The sequence below is a fragment of the Chanodichthys erythropterus genome, chromosome 8 (assembly GCF_024489055.1).
Source record: "Chanodichthys erythropterus isolate Z2021 chromosome 8, ASM2448905v1, whole genome shotgun sequence".
NCBI classification, from domain to species: domain Eukaryota; kingdom Metazoa; phylum Chordata; class Actinopteri; order Cypriniformes; family Xenocyprididae; genus Chanodichthys; species Chanodichthys erythropterus.
In genome coordinates this window covers 42,383,556-42,401,886 of record NC_090228.1, presented here as the reverse complement: position 1 = coordinate 42,401,886, position 18,331 = coordinate 42,383,556, and the positions used below count along the sequence as shown (strand labels likewise).

At 38.5% G+C, this 18,331-nt stretch overlaps 1 protein-coding gene across 1 annotated transcript; it reads left to right on the top strand.

Annotated features, from left to right (window-relative positions):
• The first annotated feature begins 2,847 nt into the window (after positions 1-2,847).
• LOC137024968 (gastrula zinc finger protein XlCGF57.1-like) lies at positions 2,848-9,329 on the top strand. Its single transcript, XM_067392943.1, has 3 exons — positions 2,848-2,884; positions 7,043-7,174; positions 7,854-9,329. The coding sequence occupies exons 2-3, from the start codon at positions 7,090-7,092 to the stop codon at positions 9,014-9,016; spliced, it is 1,248 nt and encodes a 415-aa protein (XP_067249044.1). The 5' UTR covers positions 2,848-2,884; positions 7,043-7,089; the 3' UTR covers positions 9,017-9,329.
• Positions 9,330-18,331: the final 9,002 nt, after the last annotated feature.

The window sequence follows — 18,331 nt, the reverse complement described above, 5'->3', positions numbered from 1 at the left end:
GCGAGTCACGATTTTTGCCTCTTCTTCCGCTTTTAAAGTCGTTTGAATGTGTTAATTGGCGAGACAAAACACGTCCAAATTACAAACTTTCACTCTATGATGGTAAAATATAGCAGTTAATCCGCGAATCAAATGCGTGCCGAACCGTTGGGCCTTATCCGTATGGATCACGGATTAACTGCGATCCGCTGCACACCTAATAATTAAAGAACACACATATTATGATGATTGCTATCTTACCAGAGATGGAGAAAAATCCTACTCCAATAAGTAAACGTATCCATGTGAACCGGTACTCAAAAGCGCTTCCCTCCATGTTTTCTGGTACGCATAGTTTATTTTTACCGCGCATGCGTACCTGCGTACCTCTTATGTGCACCCCTGGTTATACCAAACTCTGTAGGTAACCACCCAGCTAACCAAAATACGTGACTGTTACGTAACTGCAACGTAATTTGGTGACCAAACTTTCGTCGTGGCGACGTAACTAGTTACGTCGTGGCAACCGGAAAAGTGAAAGGTGCCTATACGTCGCCACAACGTAACTTTGTGACGTTGCCAGTTGGTAACTGCGACGTCGTGGCAACGTTGTGTATCAATAGTTGTGTGTTGGTCATCAGTTGGTAATTCTTATATTTATTTATTTTTCTATGGGCGGACATGCAGTAGTTTAACCTAATTTATGTCCTCATTTGCCCAAACTAATGTAAAGGCTATTCCAACAGCTGTGAACGATGAATGCAGACTCGAAATGAATTCAATTCATTTATTTTGAAAAACACACAGAACATGAACAAAACTCCAAATAAAAATAATGAAATACACTCAAACTATAAATAAAAACATATAGCCTACAGCGAAACATAAAATAAAAGCATTCAAGACGTTTTGCTCTCAGTATCATTAAAAACATATGCTATGCTAACGTAACATTTTGCTAACATATATTTCAGACGATCAAGGAAATCACAGAGGTAAAAATATTAACAAAAGTACTTAAAGTAGACTGTGGGTAATGTTACTTAACCAATCTGACGCAGTTGTTGAACTTTATTGCTATAAAACTGACGAGAAACACGGAGAAACGTCGACGCTGTCCTCTCCAGCAGCTTGAATGTTTTCCCGGTTGCCATGGCAACTCTAACTGCCACCTGCACTAACGTAAACATAACAATAAAAAAAGGTTTTGCGTCTTTCCAAAGTTAACTTTATACATTTTTATAAAAGCCATTTATTCGTTGTCACCTCGGAAAAATAAATTCTTCTCTCAGAAAAATTAACTTTACACTCTTATCAACATACTGTGGGCACACGCGCACTCCATTTGTGGAGGCGCGCGCTGTATGTCACGTCACTATATATAAAAAGCAGTCATCCATACTCTGATTTGGTGAAAAGAAACATTTTTTTTTTCTTAAGGGGACATTTCAGTCTTGTGTCTGACATTTAATTACACGTTTTATATTGCAAATTCTGGTAATAATAACATATAAAGAATGTGTAAATGATGGTAATGAAATTACGAGCACATGACGTTGCTGTTACGTTGCCAGTAAGTCATGGAATGACCATTATATTACGAATAGAGGACGTATCTGGAACGTCCTTGGTAATCTTGTAACGTTAGGAGAACGTACTGACGACGTTGTGAGATGGTAATTTGATGGTAATATTATTACGGGCATACAACGTTGTAGTTACGTTACTAGTAAGTCATGGAATTACCAATATATTACGAATAGAGGACGTATTTGGAACGTTCTTGGTAATCTTATAACGTTAGGAGAACGTACTGACGACGTTGTGAGATGGTAATCTGAAGGTAATGAAATTACTGGCATGCGACGTCGTAGTTACGTTGTCAGTTAGTAAGTCATGACATTACCAAAAAGTACGAATACATTACGTAACTGTTACGTCGTGTGTTAGCTGGGCATGTACTGATTAGCTTCTTTGGGCTAGCCTCAAAAGTATCTAAAATTATCACTAGCAAAACAGTCACTAGCGATACGACATTATTGTTTTTGGGGGTTATTCAATAAAATGTAGTTTTTATGTGTGCATCTGTTGAGAACTGTGCTAGCTAACCATGTACTGATTATCATCTTTGAGCTAGGCTCAAAAATTATCTAAATTTGTCACAAACGAAACTTCACAACGTTTCAGTCGTCACTGTATCGTTAGTGACAAAAGGAGAAACACAATCATTTATTTGGGGGAAATAAACAAAATTTTTGTACGGTTATGCAAATTAGAGTGTTATTATGCAAGTTAAAATTCTGTAATGTGATGTGGTCGATACCAAAACATTACTGTCACTAGCGAAAATGTGTAGTCATGACTGAAATGTGATGTTTTGTATGTTGAAGTATATTGAAATATATGGTTCAATGCATATTCAAACTAATAAATCCTTAACTTTGAAATCAGTGTGATAAACTTTTCCAAAGAAAGATTGGATTCAAGTACAACATATATCATAAATTACCCTTGAAATATCGTTAAAATGTTAATTGTTATTGATTTATCTGTGAAAACAATTAAAAAATATTGACAAGGCAGATGTAACCAGTCTTAATAGGTAACTCTTATTAAATGATTTATTATTGTGTTTCGGTAGTGATAAATTTCCAAAACTTTCTGAAAATACAAAATGAGAATTAACTGCACAATTGCTAGAAATGTGTACCTTTGGATATTATACAATTTGGATACATACACAATTTGTGGAAGACGATCTTTTTCCAAGACGTTTCCAACTCGGACTTTGACCCAATTCTGTAAAATGGCCCATATATGGACAGGACTCTTATTTTGGTATGGAGATATGACGTCACAAGGCTGTGTCAAGTTCATGCATCTGGTGTGATTCGGCTGAAGATAGGTGTGTATTTTAACCATTAAACAAGTGTTTAAATCGAAACAAACCGTTCAGTGTTACTGTTTTGCAATCGATGCAGAATGAATGAATTGTTATTGAATGTAACGCTTCATCAAATATTACAGAACGTTATTTCTTGTGAGTAATGCGCATCAACATACGAGTAACAGACGCGCGTCTCACTTCGCTCCCTGCTTTATCGTGAATCCGTTCATTGTAAACACGAATTCGGTCACTGGCAAGTAGTGATGGAGAAACGGAGCTTTTCTCATTTCAAAGGCTGCAGCCTCTGGAGGTCGCATTTGAAGGAGTCTTATGTAAGATAAATTACTGTTAGATTATAAAGAAATAAAATATTACAGTATTTTACACTTAACGAGTAATAAGTCAATTTTATTATGGCTACTTTTCTTAAAGAGTTAGTTCACAAAAAAATGAAAATTCTGTCATTTATTACTCACCCTCATAAGACCTTCGTTCATCTTCGGAACACAAATTAAGATATTTTTTATGAAATCTGATGATTTCTTTGATGAAATGGCTCAGTGAGGCCTGCATTGCCAGCAATAACACTCCCTTTTTCAATGCCCAGAAAACTACTAAAAACATTTAAAACCGTTCATGTGACTAAAGTGGTTCAAATTTAATATTATAAAGCAACGAGAATACTTTTTGTGCACCAAAAATAACAAAACATCGACTTTATTCAACAATATATAGTGATGGCCGATTTCAAAACACTGCTTAATGAAGCTTCGAATCTTTACTAATCATTTGTTTCAAATCAGTTGTTCAGAGAGTCAAAATCAATTGATTTCAGTAAATGAGGCTTCATTACATATTTAGTGTTTTGAAACTTCAATAGTTCATTGACTTTGAAAGCTTGATATGCAATCTGAATCACTGATTTGAAACAAAAGATCTGTTAAGCTTCGAAGCTTCACAGGGCTCAACGCTAAGGATTTTTCTCCTTGGCCCAGTCGGGCCAGTGGTTCGAATTTTTACTTGCCCCACAACAAAAAATGATAAAGTAAAAGAAAAGAAAATGGGCCTATAAAAGAAGCCTAGTAATTGTTTTTGTTGTTTTTGATACATGTAACCTTAATAAATAAGGTGACACCAAAAGCTACTAGATTAACTTATATTTTAAATACTGTTTGTCTAACAATAAGTAATAAAATAGTAACAAATAAATATAACAGAACAAACATATAAATTAAATATTTGGTGCTTTCAAGTTTTTCATGTAGGTTTAAACAGGAGATTTTCAGGTACAAAAAAATGTAATTAATGTATAACTATAGATTAAAATTTATTAAAGTTAATCAATCAAGTGAGTTAAAGATGCATAAATGTTTTGAAAAGTTGAAAATATGGAACATTAAATACTGTTATTTGAAATTATTAAAAAAAATTAAGACACTTTAAACGTGAAATTAAATCCGCCAGTAGGTGGCAGCGAATCACTGTTAATGAACGAATCATTGAGATTCAACCATAGACTGTAAAAAAATATGGACGTAGCGTCCGTGAAGCTAAGATGGCCGCGGCCTCATTTACGCGTCAAAACTGCTGTTCAGAACTCTATGGGTGACCTAGAGTTCTGAACAGCAGTTTTGACGCCTAAATGAGGCCGCGGCCATCTTAGCTGCGCGTCACCGCACGTCACTCCCGGCTAACTGAAAATGGGCAAAGAGGTGTGGAGGTGGTTTGAGCTGATGTGACTGGTTGCTGCAACCACGCCCGCCTAGCTCGACGTGACCATGTTAGCAGGCAAAGGAGCTATCTATGTAGAGATACTATCTTAATTATTAATGAAGATAAGCTTTATCATCAGAAAGTTGTAAAGGTTTACTGTCAATCTACAGTGTTTAAGATATAGATGCTCCAACACCAGTAGTGTTGGGTGTGCAAATAACAACATCAATCAAATGGGACTTCATACCTTTATAATAGAGATCGCGAGATGAATCTAATCTGTGGCACTTGGGTAAAATATAAATGTCCATTGCAAAAAAAAAAAAAAAACATTTCACATTTCTTCTGAATGATCTGCTCTCTATCATCGTTCTTCAAGAAAGGATGCAATCTGAACAGCCTTTATGTTGTAAAACTGTATACGATCGTATCTAACAAACAAATGAGCCCGTGTCCAAAGTATATTTTTTTCAAAATAGTGCAGCAGTTTTAGTTAGAATATCCAAGCAGTGCTGTCAGAGTTGTATATCCTCCTGGTATTGTCATTGTAGTAAATCTCGCAATCAAAACTTTCAGCAAATGCCACGATCCAACAATGTGTGTTCTGTGTTTCTTCCCCATGCATGCACACAGACACACATCAGTCTTGAATATTATGCAGCAAGCCATATTTTATAATTGTATAAAATAATCGAAAAAAAGAAGCAAAAAAACGGCTGATACCAAATTCAGCGGCAGCTGAGGTAACATGACGGCTCACAGACAGCAGCGCAATCTACCTGTCACTCAAGTGACCACACCCTTAATTATGCAGAATGTTTAAGGCTTAATATAATTTAAATGGATAAGTTATAAAAAAAATTCACCCCCCTCAGAGTTGTCATGAAGGGCAGAATAGCAGTATAGACCAAAACCACAATTTGAACCAACTTGTAAACATGTTTTTTTCTGCTATAAACTTGGCCAATTTAACATGGGACTCTATGAGATTCTGCTCTCTTTTGGAGCCTGTCCCTAGCGGCCAGTCGATGAATCGCAGTTTAAGTTACTTCCGTATTGGCTTCACGAGAGAAAGGGGGAGGTTGCCGCTTGGATTCAACCGATTCATTCAAACGGCTGATTCATTCAGGAAGTGTTGCTCAGAGATGCAAAACAATTCTGTGGACTTTGCAACTATTTTCTTTGGTGAAATGCAGCGAAACAGACGATTTGGTGTCTAAAATGTAAGTCACTTGATATTAAGTTCTTGTTCATTAAACTGTACGCTGTATAAAATATCACATTTGTAATAATACTGATATTTGGAGAAAAAGGGCGCTCTTTGTTTAATATTGGTTAACTATATTAAATTATATAAATATGAAAGATATACGGGGTCATTTTTGCCCCTTGAATTCTGATGCATTCTAAATGAATTTTAATAGACTAACTTAAATTACGCAGTGAAAGTGTGCATCTAAATATGAGCGCGCACTAGTCTAACCTTCTAGACTATGTCACGTGGTGCATGCGTGCACTCAATAGGTGTGTTTGTTTTTTGTAAAGTGAGGGACATACTCAATAATATCAGATTGTTAAATCAACGATTAGTTATCATAGATGATATATATCGCACACCCTACAGCACTGGCCCGATCGGGCAAGTGACCGTTTCGTCTACTGTCCCGAGCGTCTTTCACACTGGCCCCGGGCCATCGGACAGTCCTTATTGTCGAGCCCTGCTTCATGTTTTGAAATCGCTCATCAGTAGATATTGTCACCATTTTGTTAATTTTGCTGCACAAAAAATATTCTCGTTGCTTTACAATATTAAAGTTGAACCACTGTAATCACATGAACTAACTTTCTGGCCATCTGAAAGTATTAATAATCTTGCTGTCAATAGAGGCCTCACTGAGCCATCGAATTTTATCAAAAATATCTTAATTTGTGTTTTGAAGATGAAGGTCTTACTGGTGTGGAACGACATGAGGGTGAGTAATAAATAACAGAATTTTCATTTTTTGGTGAACTAACCCTTTAAATAAGACATCCTTGATGATGTATGTAGCCTCCGAAATGAGACGCAGCTTCAGTCAATTGAACCAAATTCTTCGCATGATGATTCAGTGATTCACATCGCTCGAATCCCCGCAGGCTGACAACACATGCTGGTCAAAACAGTGTAAATGTAATGACAACTTTAACAAAAAACGGCAAATGTTTTCTTGAAAGTGGAATTTATAGAATGCAATCTACAAATCATTAAACAAAGTATTTTTCATAACTAAATATGAATTGTCTAGTTGTTTTATTAATTTGTACTGCTACTTTAGTATCTTTTTTGTGTTAATTAGGCCATTTAAGACCATATAACACCAGTGCACTGACTACTGAACTAGGGAGCTGATTGAGACGTACCCGTAGATTTTTTTTTTTTTTGTTAATTCTTCTCTTCTTATTAATGATAATGTGTCCAAACAGAGAAAAAAAAATGAAGCTACTGAGATTCACGTGACACTATTATAAAGATGGAGTTTATTAAAGAGGAGAGTGAAGAAATGAAGATTGAAGAAGCATTCAGAGTGAAACAAGAAGATACTGAGGAACAAACAGGTTGGTTTTATTCTTAAAGATAATTTGATCCTTATTTAATCAATTCTTTTTTTTTTTTCTGAAGTCGACAAGCTCAAAATGTTTTACACCCTGTGTACACCTGTATTTAGTATCATCCACTCATTCTGATCGACCAAAAGGCATCTTAATACCAGGTGGAACAAGGACTTACGAAATATCACACTTTATGAAAAATGTCAAAACGGCTGACATGCAGTTTGTCTGAAATTTCATAATACATTTTATTCAATGGGGGTAATAAGGGGCCCTGAATGCAGAACCTGATTTTGCTGAGTTCTACATGTTCCAGGGTCAACATTTTTGTTGATCATGGAACAACATTCAAATCAACCAATCAGATTTGAGGGACAAGTATACAGATTATGTCAAGTTTAGGCTTAAAATCATGAATTGGTGCTTCTACATCAGTGTCTTTCATCTATCATTTCCCTCTGATTTTTGGGATAACTTATGGGTAGGGTTAGGTTTAGGGGTGGGAATAGGGTTAAGACTAAATTTTCAGACTGGAATGTTGTTCCAACAAAATATGTTGACCCAGGAACGCATCTAACTTAGCAAAATCAGGACGTTTCTCTGAATAATGGCCACTGGTCTAAATGCTTTGATGTCTGTTGCTTTGTGCCATTAAACTGAGATTATTTGTCATTTTCCACCACAGATCTGATGCCACTGAAAGAGGAGAGTCAAGAACTTGATGTAAAGGAAGATTTCATAACTGCAGAAAAATATTTTATATGCTCACAGACTGAAAAGACTTTCTCACAAAAAAGTTGTCAAAAGATTGGAATTAGAAGTTTCACCTGCTTTCAGTGTGGAAAGGGTTTTAATCATCATGGAAACCTTAAAGTTCACATGAGAATTCACAACGGAGAGAAGCCTTTCTCCTGCCAACAATGTGGAAAAGGTTTCACTAAAAATGAAAACCTTAAAAAACACATGAGAATTCACACTGGAGAGAAACCTTACACATGCCCTCAGTGTGGAAAGAGTTTCACTAGAAATGGAAGCCTTAAAGTCCACATGAGACTTCACACGGGAGAAACCCCTTACACCTGCCAACAGTGTGGAAAGAGTTTTACACATAAAGCCACGATTAAAGTCCACATGAGAACTCACACTGGGGAGAGCCATTACACCTGCCCTCAATGTGGAAAGAGTTTCAGTCAAAATGGAAACCTTAACGTCCATATGAGAATTCACACTGGAGAAAAGCCTTTTACCTGCCAACAGTGTGGAAAAGGTTTCACTGAAAAAGGAAACCTTAAAAAACACATGAGAATTCACACTGGAGAAAAGCCTTACACCTGCCAACAGTGTGGAATGAGTTTTTCACATAAAGCAACAATAAATGCCCACATGAGAATTCACACTGGAGAGAAGCCATTCATATGCTCTCAGTGTGGAAGGAGTTTTACACATCAAGGAAGCCTTAATGTCCACATGAAAATTCACACTGGAGAGAAGTCATTCACATGTGATCAGTGTGGAAAGAGTTTCAGACGTAAAGTAAACCTTGATTTCCACATGAGGACTCACTCAAGACAAAACATTTTTATATGTCATCAATGCGGAATGAGTTTCACAGACAGCATCCACCTTAGGAATCATGTAATAACTCACATTGGAGAGAAGCCTTTCATGTGCCATCACTGTGGAAAGACTCGCTCAAACAAAGCAAATCTAAAGATTCACATGAGAGTTCACACTGGAGAGAAGCCTTACAAGTGTCTTCAGTGTGAAAAGAGTTTCACATTTCACACAGACCTGAAACGTCATTTGCAAACTCATTCTGCAAAGAAATTGCAGTGTTCATCAACGTGACAAGGTTTAGAAACCTGAGAAATTTCAAAAATCACTGCATTTACTCTGGAGGGAGGCAACTTAATTGTGATCAGTGTAATAAAACATTATTTTGTCATCACACTTACAGATGCATCTAATAAGTCATTCAGGTTTGTGTTCTTTGTGTGAAAAAAGTTTGAAATGCTCAGCAATTTAAAATAGCACCAAGATATGTATCTGTATGAAATTAATTTTCATTGAGTAGAGGCATCCTATTTGATTCCGATCAATATGTCTGAATCAAGATGTTACGTAAACTTCAGTACTGCTGTGAAATGATGAAATGTAAGAATAAAAGGACAAACTGAATGAAATGATAAACATTCCACTGTATTATTAGATTATTCTTTAGTGAATGAATGCGCTGGTAAAAAATGTTTTCAGTCTACATAAATATACTGCTGGGGCGCCTCTGATGACATCTGGAAGCTGGTTTTAGCTGTGGGTTGCGTATTTGCTAAACATTGCCTAACATTCTTTACCTGTCGATCTTTCTTTCTAAATAGACAATAACTAGTTTTTGAACAATTTGAAAATAACTGGTTAGCTGGTTGACCGATATGGCTTTTTCTCTGGCCGATGTCAATATTTAGAAATTAGGGCAGCTGATGGCTGATATATGATGTCGAATTTTTTTCCCCCTGCCAATTTTCTTTTATAAGCGAACTTATGCCAAGTTTACACTACAGGATTTTGAGCCCAATTTGCAAGTTAACGAGCTCACTGACAGCTCGGGCTGTGATCTTTATGTGTGAATTACTCAACGATGCATCAAAGAGGCTCGCTGACACCATACTGTATCTAGCATGCTAAATATCTGGAGCTGTCAGCTGTCTCTATCCTGTGGTGTCACGTGTCACGATGCAACAGCCAATGAAATATATACTGATGTCAATGGAAGCAGCAATAACAATCCATTCAAACAGCCGATACTTTGCTAACGTTTATTTATATCAGATATACATTGTGCAAGTAACTATAAAGCTCACTGTATTCTTCTCCCAGTTCACTGACCACATGTATTTCACGTGCCGTAGCCTATAAATCCGACTGACAGGACTCTCTGAACTAAAGCGCAAACAAACAAGGCGGCGCCCATCTCGCGTTATAGGTTAAGATCAAGATCATGATGTAGGTTCTTAAATGACAAAACACTCACTTGCAAATATATGAGAATCGGAATATCACAGTTGATGACATGGTGAGAAAAGCAATACATCTGTCATACAATGTGTTCGCAGTGTGTCACATGACAATCATAATGTGTTGTCATAGAAACAATAAAGGAAACATTTCTAATGGTGGCCTTAACTCTGGGAGGTCAGCCAGAATATTTTAAACTTATGTGTGAAAGGGTTTATTGTAATTTTAACTAGATTTATTTCAAAATTTAATCAAATTTCTTCCCTATGTCCATTTTCAAATAAAGTCGTTGGGTGACAGTTGTCTTCAGCTCATGTAGTGTGTAACCTCCTGTTGTGGATCATTTACGTAGTGTCACATAGTGTGAACACCACAATGACTTAAGACAAGTCATGTAGTCTGAACAGCACAACGATCTGCCGACGTTTAAAGTCCTATAGTGTAAACTTGACATTAGGAACCGACTTGAACAGAACAGGAAAACAGATCAAAAACGAACTCTAAACATTACACGTCTGTAACCAACTTGAATGCACAAAGCTGTCGTCACAGTTTCCTACTGTTGACCAGGGGTGTCCAACCCTGGTCCTGGAAGGCTACCGCCCTGCAGATTTTAGCTTCAACCCCAATCAAACACACCTGAACCAGCTAATCATGGTGTTCAGGGCTGCTTGATTATTACAGACAGTTGTTTTGAAGCAGTGTTGGAACTGAAACCTGCAGGACGGTAGCCCTCCAGGACCAGGGTTGGACACTCCTGCTGTAAACTATCCTCTATTGAAAGTGTGGAAAAAACTTCCAAGACTTTCCCTGACAACTGACACTGCAACAATATTTCTTTTGGCCATCCTAATGATACAGCTGTTCTTTCAAAATAGCTATTCAATTCCAACTCTTTGAACAAGAGCATTAAGGGAAGGTTTTTTTTTTCTCAATTCAAATTCAGCAAAGAATGTAGTACCTTGAATAGCAGTCTTTACTCACTGAATCAGGAGTGAATGGGCAAGCTGTGACAGGTGTGAGCAGTGCATGTGCTGGGCAATGACATTTGTCCTGATTTTAGGAAAGGTTTGCATTCAGGAAAACAAACTGTCTGACTTTGCTGCGTTTCAGCCTGTTCCTCCTCTGTGAAATGATTTGCCAAAGAACTAGTGGTGACGAAAGCAGACTGCGGGGTTGGCTCACGTCAGCAGTGTCTGTGTCCAAAGTTGACCAAACTAACGCTAAACAGCTGACGGCCAAGCAGCACGTCCATTCTGCGCCTGCATGAGATGAAATGCTTTTCCGTACCAGCAGGTGGCAGTATCTGAACAGCCAATCAGAATGATTAAATGGCCAGACGGACCAATGAGCTCTGACACAGATTCAATATTTTGAATTGTCCGAAAAAAAGCAGATGAGGACCAACTTAAGCCAATAGTGCGGAACACACTGAGAAAACTTAGTCGGCCGACTAACAAAAACTGCCCGACGGCCAACCGTCGGCTTGGTGTGTTCCTGCCTTAAGTCCCCTCAGACTGAATGTTGCTCAGAAGAGGGGGTAGGAAGCCTAGTACTCTCAGCATGAGGTTCATTCACCTGCCTGCTGGACACGAGTGCTGAAGCTGCAGTAATACTCTTTCCGGCCTCATCTGCTTCTGCTTAAATTTTGTGACAAACAGGCTAGCCTCTGCCAACAAGCTAAAGAAACGCTGTTGCATGTCAGCAGCCAATGAATTCACCATTGCTGAAACCAAGTCATGAACAAACTTTCCAGCTGGTTGACTTGCAGCCCCCTTGCAGTTAGAATAACTTTAGATACTGTCACTTACCTGTGTTGTTAAGAAGCGAAGAAAACTGGGCACTGTTCACAATCTCTCACTCATCAGGGGTCAGTGTTGGCAAGCTGGGGCTGATAAGGGCAAGTGTGGCATTTATGGCATCTTTTTGCTGGTAAAAGGTAGAGTTCCACCTTGATACTACATCTTATTTGAGCTTTAACCTTTCAAGGTTCATCTGTGTCAGAGTTGCTTCGAGACGTTCTGATGCAGTAGTGCTCCTGTGAAAGTGCTCAACAATAGTTTTCACCTTTGCAACAACCTCCTGAATGTTTTAATCCTTCCCTCACAATCAGGTTTATAGTGTGGGCAAAGCAAGGCAAGTGCCTGTAGCTGCAGATCTTCTAATCTTGATAACTGATCATTGGCTAATTTGGTATTTCAAACAGATTTGTGGATTTGATTAAAAAAAATTTGAATTAGCAGAGCAGTGTGCTTGTTCACTTATTATTTGTAGGAGCAAAATAGGAGTATAGCCCTTTAAGAATGTTACGCAGAAGTAGATATTAGCCAAGTCAAGTCACCTTTATTTATATAGCGCTTTTTACAATGCAGATCAAAGCAGCTTTACATTGATAACTGGTACTGCACAGCAGCTCTTAAATAATAGTGTCAATGCAGGCAGATCAGAAGCACTGTTGAATAAATGTCAAGAATACTATTGAATATCAAATGTCAAGGAACCCAAACTCCATCAGGTGACATCAGGTGGCAAACAAGTGGCAAAAAGGTGTTAAAATGGAGAAAAAAAAACCTTGGGAGAAATCAGGCTTAGTCGGAGGGCCAGTTCTCCTCTGGCGAACAGTGCTTTGTTACAATCAGGTTGCCATCATAAGTCTGATAGGATCACAACAATCTTAGCGACACCTTTTGATTGCGTCACAGGCTATGCCGGTAGTAGACAGGAGATACTAATTAAGGATGCCAAGCCCATATAGTTTTTCCACGGTAGAAAGTTTACTGAAACACCGCACTTTATTTGATTTTGTTTTGGATATGGTATATGGTACATGGTATGTCCTTATTTCCATTTTTGCTATCGCATTGAATGATGTGTCCCACACTTAACAGGCTTTTTGTGAAATATGTACACAATATGAAAAATAAAGGATCAATTCATTCAGGTGTGCAATGTGCATTCAACAAGTGGACATGTGAAGGCTCTACTGGAAGAAAATGACCTGAAAATAGAAAACATCCTGGGTCAAGGTTATAATGGGGTTTCAAACATGAGTAGGAACTATAAGAGACTGCTGACCAGAATCCTATGGCAAAATCCAAAGGTTTTGTATGTGCACTGACAGGCACGCTGCCTTAATGTGATATTGGTAGATAGTGCAAAATCAAATATCTGTTTAGTCAACTTTTTCAATCTAGCTGAAAAACTTTACACTTTTATGGCCAACTCATCAAAATGGCCCTCTTCATTTACTGAAATGCAGAAGAAGCAGCACACCGATCAGTGTCCACTGTAGCTGAAGAAACTGTCAGATACTCGGTAAGCCTGTAGAGAAAGTGTACTTAAAACTCTGGTGAAGGTCCTCTTTCTAAAAAGCATCAATTTTGAGTTCTTGCCTGGAGATCACCTGTCCAATCTTCAAGGTGAGAGCAAGGAAGTGAACCAAGGGGCAATGCATTGCAGCAGAAAGCCATGGACCTAACTGCAGCATAGGGCTGGGCAATAAAACGATAACGATATGTATCGCGATAGACACGTGATCGTTATAAATAAAAAATGTGTTTGATAAAACGTTCGATATTTTTTATTTTTCATCGGAAAAAAAACAGAGGTTGCGAAGCAAGTTTGGTTGCATTAACAAAGGCACTCGCTCTCTGGTGACCTAGCAACGTAGTGAGTGACATGACGACAGCCTATCATGTAACAGTATCAGGTTTGGTTGCGCCATATCGTTGTGGAATAACGGTCTGCTGGATTCCTCTTCAGGAACCGGCGGCTGATGATTGATGAGAAAATGAGTGCCGCAGCAAGCGAGGAAATTGTTAATAAAAGAGGAAAAGTCAGCTCGCCAGTATGGCAGTTTTTTGGATATTATAAGTCTGACCGTATTCAGACCAATGTCGTCTGCAAATTATGCAAGACCGTCGTCCCCGCCAAGACTGGTAATACCACGAACTTGATGTACCACCTTAGCCGCACTCACCCTTTGGAGCACAGCCGTATTCAACCAACAACATAGTGTAGCTGCAACACCACACAAGCAGCAGACCACCATGGAGAGGTACTCTGCATCAGTGCCTTACGACAAAGTATCTAAACGGTACAAAGATATAACGGAGGCAGTGGCATATCATATAGCCAAAGACATGCTTCCGCTTAGCACTGTCGAGAAGCCAGGTTATAAAAAGCTTATACACGTGCTTGACCCACGCTATGTTCTTCCTGGCCGAAAGTACTTTTCTAAGACTGCCATTCCTAAGCTGTGTGTAATGTGCAAAGAATCTGTGCAGCAAGAAATATTGTCAGCCAAGTACTTTGCAGCAACCCCTGACCTGTGGTCAAGCCGTACTTCTGAGCCATACATTAGCTTGACCATTCACTTCATCGACAATGAATGGGGTTTGAAAACTAGATGCCTTGAGACTGCATATTTCCCCAAAGATCACACAGGAGAAGTGATAGCAGAAGGCTTGAAGGAGGCACTGTTGTCCTGGAGTCTGATTGAAGACAAAATGGTGTGCATCACCACAGACAGCGGGGCAAATGTAGTGAAGGCGACTTCACTGAACAACTGGACACGGCTGCAGTGTTTTGGCCATCATTTGCACTCTGCTATTGGTGAGTAGCTTTGTCATTTTAATGCTCTTCATCAATGTTGGTTCCTATGGTGATTTTATTAGCCAGTAATTGAGATTATATATAATTATATCATGATCTATGGAAGCAGCTTTACACACTGACATGACTCTGTGTGTGTGTTTCTGTGTGTGTTTGCCGACAGGCCCTGACTTATTTAAGCCCCATGTTTTATACATTCGTTATTTAAAATAAATTATGCGATGTGCTGCACTGGTGGAAACAACACAAGACCATGCTACTGTGACAGTAGTAATGAGGTAAGGCTGGTGATTGACGCTCATAAGCACCAATCAGCAGCAATTGGACACTATTTCAGGGCTGGTTGGTTGCAGCCTGGGATGCGTCACGTCCGTATCCTCCCCCTTTTTCTGGTTTGTTTCAGCGGTTTCAGGTATGTGCTAACTGTTTATTATTGCTTGTTGCACTAATAGCTTGCTTGTTGTACATCAGCCTGTCTTTTCATCAGTTTGTGTGTTTCTCCGGATGCTGTTTTGGATGCGATTACTGCCCTCCTTTCAGGTATGAGGAAGTTTTATTGTAAGCTAGGTCTCGTTTTATTGGGGCTGGCCTAAGGACGACGTGGCCGCTCCTTCGAGTCTTGTTTTCCTCAAACTTTTAATAGTTTTTCGTTTATTTTTGTTTTTCTTTTGCAGATTTGTACATGGTGACTTATACTGTGCTGTGGTGACTGTTGCCCATCGTGTTACGGTGGAATTGTGGCTGTAATTTGCTTTTCATTTATTCCTGTTTGAGATTTATTTATTTTGTTTTTGCTTTCTTTCAGGAGCTGGGGTCCCACGGGTGAAAGATTTTTTTGTGGTGGTGGTGCTGCTTCAACGTTTGCCGTGTGACACTTTTGAAGTGTACGAGTGTGTGATCTGAGATCACGGTGGGGTGTGTGTGGAAGTGTGCTTTTGGATAACTAGCGCTGGTGATCACTCCGGTGGGTAACCCCAGCCCTGTAATTATATTATATTGTTTTGTTTATTTGGAAGTTGTGTAAATTGGTTTTGTTTAATGTTTCTTCCTTCTGGTTGTTTTTTTTTTTTTTGTTATTTGTGTAATTGTCTGTCACTGGACCTTTCTACCAGTGAGGACATTTCTTTTTTTGTTAAGTTTGTTTTTTGTAATTTGGTATAATTTAAGTTTGTGATTATTTTTGTGTGCTGTTTTTGTCTTTTTGAAATTTCATTTTGTGTAAATTTATTTTGCATTGTCACTGAGAGAGAGCTGTTATGAATGGTACCATATCAATGAGTATTTTAAGTGATTTTTCTATCTTGAATTCAAGTTGTGAATACATTTTTTATTTTTATATGATGCCCACGTTTCCTGCCTACATTCCTTTTTAAGAGAATCGAACCTGTGTGACCTAATAACAAACGTTGGGGTTTATTTCTATTTCCACCCTCCCAGGTGGCGTAGTCGAATTTTCTACAAGTAGTCTAACTTGAGCTTGTGTGTGTTACCCTGTACCACCGCCCCCGTACTCGCCACACTACCATGACTGTCAATACTGGCTCACACAGTGTTTAGTGTCCCCACCAGCAGCAGTAGCAGCGAGCTTTCCCTTTTATTATAGGGCCTTTTTACACCTGGTCACTTCATGTGTTTTCTCTTATACTTAGAGTAGCATTTGCTGTGAATCTAATATGAAAATGAACGAATGCACCACTGAATGAATGTAAGAGCTGAAACATGCGACACATCAAATTTTATAAACTGCATTTTGATGATCGGACTAAGACATATTACATTCTCCTAAACATGCATTGTCAAACTTCATGAAAAGTTACCAGGCAACTGGCGAGTAACACCGTTTCAACAGTGATTTTTACTTGCATTTGGCACAAGTTTAGCTATGCTAGGGGTGTCCCAAAGATGGCACGCAAGCTTGTGCAGTGCTGTCAAGTGAAATCTGTGCATTAAATAAATGTATTACAAAACATAACATTTTGCAGTTTCATTTCAATCATACAGTAATAACTGCATAAACTAGGGTGAAAGCGATAAAGGTGTTTGGTTTTTATGTAAGACTGGACAGAGGGCAGTGGAAGTGCTTGTGTAAAGGCCTTTGCACACTGAGTCCGAAATTTTCTTATGCGTTTTTTTGTATTCCTAAACATTTGTCACGCACAGAGTCCAATGCATATTTTTTGCAATTCGCAAAACAATACAAAATGGAGTGTTCAAGCAGCGAGATTGCATAGAGAGGAAGGAGAGTTCAACCTCATAAAAGAGACGCTTGATTATACCAAGTGTTTCAAAGTTTACTTCAGGATGTCAGTGGGTTTGATGCTTTGCTAGCGATACTGGCACAATCTGTCTTTATATTGTCTCTTTCCGCATTTTGAAATACAGTGTTACTGCTTTTTGCTGTAGATGACATCGATAAACTTGTCAGATGACATTTGGGATTTTGGCGTTCGCTTATACGGTGGCTCTGAATTGTCAAAATGTCTCTCAAATTGCGTGCCACGGATGCAAAAAATGCAGATGCCAAAATCAAACCTGATCCAAATATTTTTATGACGGACGAAAGTTTCGGAGGCAGTGTGTTAACGTGATTGACACAACGTGAGGTTGTATTTATTTTTTAACGTGTGAAAGTTTTGGATGTGAATTTCGGACTTTAAAGACCTTAAGACTGGACAGAGGGCAGTGGAAGTGCTTGTGTAACAAGAGCAAAAAGCTTAATTATTTTTGCTTAAAAACAATATTTGTTCCACTGTCTTCAGGCTGAGTTGATCATATGGGACATATAAAGCTTGACAACACAAAAATCTTTGAGAAAGAACATAAAGGTTTGGGTAAAAAAAACATTTATGTGTTGCCGTGTATTTTAAAGAGTCCTCTTCTCTTGGAATATTAGACTCAGCCAAGTAGCGCTGAACCTCCACCATTGCATCAGCTGTATTGTTTTGTTTTTGTTTAATTTGTCTGCTGGACAAATCCATCTAAATTATGCCAAACGTCACACAAAATTAGCAAAATTGGTTATTAAATGCAAGTTAAATGTCAACAAAGTGTACAGCATGAAGATCGTATCTGATGTTTAAGGTCCCTCATCTTGAGCCGGCACTGCCTGCATTGATGGTGGTTGTTTCCTGCGAAATTACAAATGCACATAAGTAAGTCTTCTAAGAGCCTTATTGCCCTTTGATGGGCTGAGGAACCTTAGCATTTTAAAATGTGGGTCCAGAAAAGTTGGCAAATTTAGGATATTCATGGACTGCAAATCATGGATTTTCTCTCTGAGTTGCTGGATAATCGTTTCTGCCAACTGTTTCTGGCTGGTATTATTTTGGAGGTAGAGGCCTCCCACAGCTCAACAGTTGCCTCATAGAAAGGAGACAGAACATCAAAACACTCCCCAATGTATAAATACTCCTCAAGTGTGAGTGGAGAAGTATTGGTTTGAAGTGATGCCTAAGCTGCACCCACCAACTCTCTCAGCTCATAAAGTCACTGAAACATCTGAAAGGTGCTATTCCAATGGGTTTCCACTTCTTGATG

Excerpts from the sequence above, each read along its gene's own strand:
- LOC137024968 (XM_067392943.1), top strand. The coding sequence starts at position 7,090 with ATGGAGTTTATTAAAGAGGAGAGTGAAGAAATGAAGATTGAAGAAGCA. Across the intron at positions 7,175-7,853 it reads AGATACTGAGGAACAAACAG|ATCTGATGCCACTGAAAGAG; the intron begins GTTGGTTTTATT and ends TTTCCACCACAG.